At 40.1% G+C, this 4,284-nt stretch overlaps 1 protein-coding gene across 1 annotated transcript; it reads right to left on the reverse strand.

Moving 5' to 3' along the window:
- Nucleotides 1–1,248: 1,248 nt before the first annotated feature.
- Nucleotides 1,249–1,791, reverse strand: LOC138899199 (uncharacterized). The gene has a single exon (XM_070185337.1). It carries the CDS (start codon nucleotides 1,789–1,791, stop codon nucleotides 1,249–1,251), a length of 543 nt encoding a protein of 180 aa, XP_070041438.1.
- Nucleotides 1,792–4,284: the final 2,493 nt, after the last annotated feature.

The raw sequence follows: 4,284 nt of genomic DNA on the forward strand, positions 1-4,284 counted from the left end.
TCCACACCTTTCTATCGAGGGTCATGTCCTCGGTAAGCTGGAGAAGAGTCATGTCCTGCCTAATCACCTCACCCAAATTTTTCTTAGGCCTCCCTCTACCCCTCATCTGACTCGCCACTGGCAACCTCTTGCACCTCCTAACCGGGGCATCAACGTCTCTCCTCTTCACATGACCAAATCATCTCAGCCTCGATTCCCTCAACTTCTCTTCCATAGGGGCCACACCCACTTTGTCCCTAATATATTCATTCATAATCTTATATTTTCTGGTATGCCCACACATCCAGCTCAACATCCTCATTTCTGCTACTTTCATCTTTTGGGCATGGGATTTCTTGACTGGCCAACACACGACTCCATACAACATGGCCGGTCTAACTGCTGCTTTGTAGAACTTGCCTTTAAGTTTAGGTGGTATATTCCTGTCACATAAAACACCATAAGTAAGCCTCCATTTCAACCACCCCGCTCCTATACGGAGTGTGACATCCTCGTCAATCTCTCCGTTACTCTGTATAATCGACCCAAGATATTTAAAACTATTTCTCTTGGGGATGACTTGGGTATCAAGCTTCACGTCCACTTCTGGTGCGTCCCAATACTGAACTTACACTCCATATATTCTATTTTTGTCCTGCTCAACTTGAAACCTTTAAATTCCAGGGTCTGTCGCCACACCTCCAGCTTAATATTAACCCCGCTACGCGTCTCATCAATAAGAACTATATCATCTGCAAATAATATATACCATGGCACTTTCCCCTGTATATTATGCGTCAGCACGTCTATCTCTAGGGCAAATAAAAATGGGCTAAGACCATCATCACTGAAAAATAATCGAAATTCCCTCCCACGGTCCTCATCCGAGTTTTAGCTCCATCGTACATGTCTCTAATCACCCTAATGAATGCTACCGAAATGCTGCTAACCTCCAAACATCTCCATAGAACCTCCCTAGGGGCTTTGTCGTAGGCTTTTTCTAAGTCAATGAATACTATATGTAAGTCTTTCCCCCTCTCCCTATACTACTCCATCAACCCCCTCACAAGAAGGATGGCTTCTGTAGTCAACCGTCCCGGCATGAATCCGAACTGATTTTCTGAAATAGATACACTCCTTCTCACCCTCCCTTCCACTACCCTTTTCCCAAATTTTCATGGTGTGACTCAACAGCTTGATACCCCTATAGTTGGTGCAATTCTGTACACCCCCCTTATTCTTGTACAATGGGACCATCACACTCTTCTTTCATTCTTCTGGTATCCGCTTCGTCCTAAAAGTGACATTAAACAACCTAGAAAGCCACTCCAAGCTTGCCCGCCCTGCGTCCTTCCAAAATTCCACCGGAATCTCGTCTGGTTCGGTCGTCCTACCCCTACTCATATTTCGCATAGCCTCCTCTACTTCCCCAATCTTAATACGCCTACAAAATCTGAAATCATGCTGGCTCTCTGAGTTCTCCAACTCCCCGAGCACAATGCTCATATCCCCATCCTCGTTTAGGAGTCTATGGAAGTATGTCTGCCACCTGCGCCTAATACCCACCTCTTCCACCAACACCTTGCCTTCCTCGTCTTTGATGCACCTCACTTGGTCCAGGTCCCGAGCCTTCTTCTCCCGTGCCTTGGCTAACCTGAACAATTTCTTGTCACCGCCTATGCCCTCAAGTTCCTCATAAAAGCGCTCAAAGGCTGCAGTTTTAGCTGTCGTGACCGCTAACTTCGCCTCTTTCTTTGCCTTCTTATAGTGCTTCATGTGCGTCCTCTTCTCCTCCTCGTCGGCGCTCTCCATTAGTTTCATAAATATCGCTTTCTTGGCTTTCACTTTTCCTTGGACCTCTTCATTCCACCACCAGTTCCCTCTGTGACCTCTAGAGTGGCCCTTCGTGACCCCTAATGCAGCTTCCCTAATATAGCCCGTTGTCGTGGTTCACATACTACTCGTATCCCCACTACTCCTCCAAGCCCCCATAGCTAATAACATCTCCCCCAACTCTTGAGCTTTGTCCTTAGTCAAGGCTCGCCACTTGATCTTGAGTTGGCCATTCACTGATCTCTTCTTCCTTACTTTCTTAATCCCCAAGTCCATAACCAAGAGATTGCTAACGACAATAGTATGTGCGAATCAAAAATTAACATAGAAGAAACTAAACTATTTCGAATAGTGAATAGACAAATTTGGACATATCCCCTTAGTCTACCTCTACCCTATCTCAATTCGTGATGGACATTATTCTGTTTTAACACAAAAAAATAGTCCAAAGTTAAACTAAAAACTCCATTTTGAAAGTGAAACTTTCATGGAGTTATATTGTGACCTGTGCGAATCCTTGGATTATTGATTTATTTCATTTTTAGTCCTCTCAAATGATTTGACTAAAAATATTAGACCTTCAATTAAATTAAGTGTGTGATTTTGATTCAACCATTAACTAAAACTAATTGTTTGGCCTTGAATTAAATTAAACAGACGTTGCATATGATAGAGGGGAAATGATAATTATTTAAAGTTGAAGGACCAGATTGATTATTTTTAGCAAAGCTAGAGGAAAAATTATTTTCATATTGTGTATTGTGTATATCATCAAGTTAAGACAACTGAATAAATTCAACTTATACTATATGTCATGTTTTTGGGTGATTTGCAGTTAAGTTTCTGTTTAAGAATTTGTGCAAAGATAGCGTCGGCGATACATATTGAGAAGAATAAGAAATTACGGTTTCACAAGTTATGCCGGCCGGAGCATAATTTTGATATAATCTTCATCCCACCTATATGATTAAATTGTTCACAAATCTTGCAGTAATGACAAATCTGATCTTGTTCACAAGTTAAGCTAGCGATATAACTTTGGAAAGTTTATCGTTCAATCTATCTTGTTAATTTGTTTACAAGTCTGTCAGATTGGCAAATCTTACCTTGTTCACAAGTTATGCCGAGCATGCATAATTTTGGTATAATCTATCTATTTATCTATCTATCTATCTGTCACGATCCCAACTTCCCTCTGTAGGATGTCGTAACAACACTTAGTCTTTAATACTATATAAGCCTAACACTTACTAAATAAATAGAAGAATTCAACCATCTGAAAAATACGAGATAAAAATCTTATACAAATTATAATTCCCCAAAACCGGTAGTATAAGTCATAAGCTCTACTGAGTTTGCTAGAAAATACCTAAATGCAACTGTTCGGAATGGAATTAAACAGTACAATAAAAATATTAGAAGGTGACTCCGAGGCCTACGAACGCGACGACAGGTTTACCTTTAGTCTCCACAGCTCGACCAACCAGCTAATAATCAACAACAACCGTGGAATCTGGATTTGCACAAAAATATGCAGAAGCGTAGTATGAGTACACCATAACAGTACCCAGTAAGTATCAAGACTAACCTCGGTGGAGTAGTGACGAGGGGCAGTCAAGACACCTACTGGACTAAACAACCTGAACAAGTGTGTAGATGATCTAACGGAGAAATAATATTAATATAAAGTTAAGCAAGATAAGGAATACAAAACAATACTTGCAATGATAAACTAGTAATAACAATATTCAACAGGAAGTAGTTAGGTAATAGTGCTATAGTGTAATTGATCACAATCTAAGTCCGGGGAAACCAAATGACGGGAAAACCAACAACAATTCAATAAGAATAACCATGTTCACACCAGATATGTTCAAGCATTTCCACAAGATACTGAACCTCATAATCACAGCTAACGGGTCTTATCACGTCCAAAGCACACCTCAAAAGAGATATGAAACGGTCGTATACAATAATAGAAACCCAACTAAGAGTCGGGGTAGAATTCACACGGAGCTAAGATGGGAGTTAGGGGTATATATTTCAAATTGAGCAATTGGATTATTTAGACTGTACTTCCACAATAAGGATTTGTTTTCTATTTCTAATGTTACTCTAAAGATTGTAAAATAAAGAAAGAAGATAAGAGATAATTATTTTTATGATTTTTTCAAATGGATAAAAAGCCTTGGGCTTTGACCATGGCCTAGGTGTTTACCTAATGAGCTAAAGACTTTAATGCCTGTTTTGTCAGTTGGGGTGTATTATAGCTCTCAACTCTAAATTACCCACTCAATACCTCTCGGCCGGAGAGTGGTTTTGCCCAATTTGTCTTTCTCAAGAAAAAATGTGTATCACCCAAAACAGTTGATAAGAGCTCAAGTCGGGTTATTACTATCTCTAGGTTGAACCCTTTAATTGGGTTAATCAATCTCTCAATTTACCCAATTCCTTATTAGCCTAGTTATTCTA

This window comes from Nicotiana tomentosiformis, chromosome 9 (assembly GCF_000390325.3).
Source record: "Nicotiana tomentosiformis chromosome 9, ASM39032v3, whole genome shotgun sequence".
Taxonomy (NCBI): domain Eukaryota; kingdom Viridiplantae; phylum Streptophyta; class Magnoliopsida; order Solanales; family Solanaceae; genus Nicotiana; species Nicotiana tomentosiformis.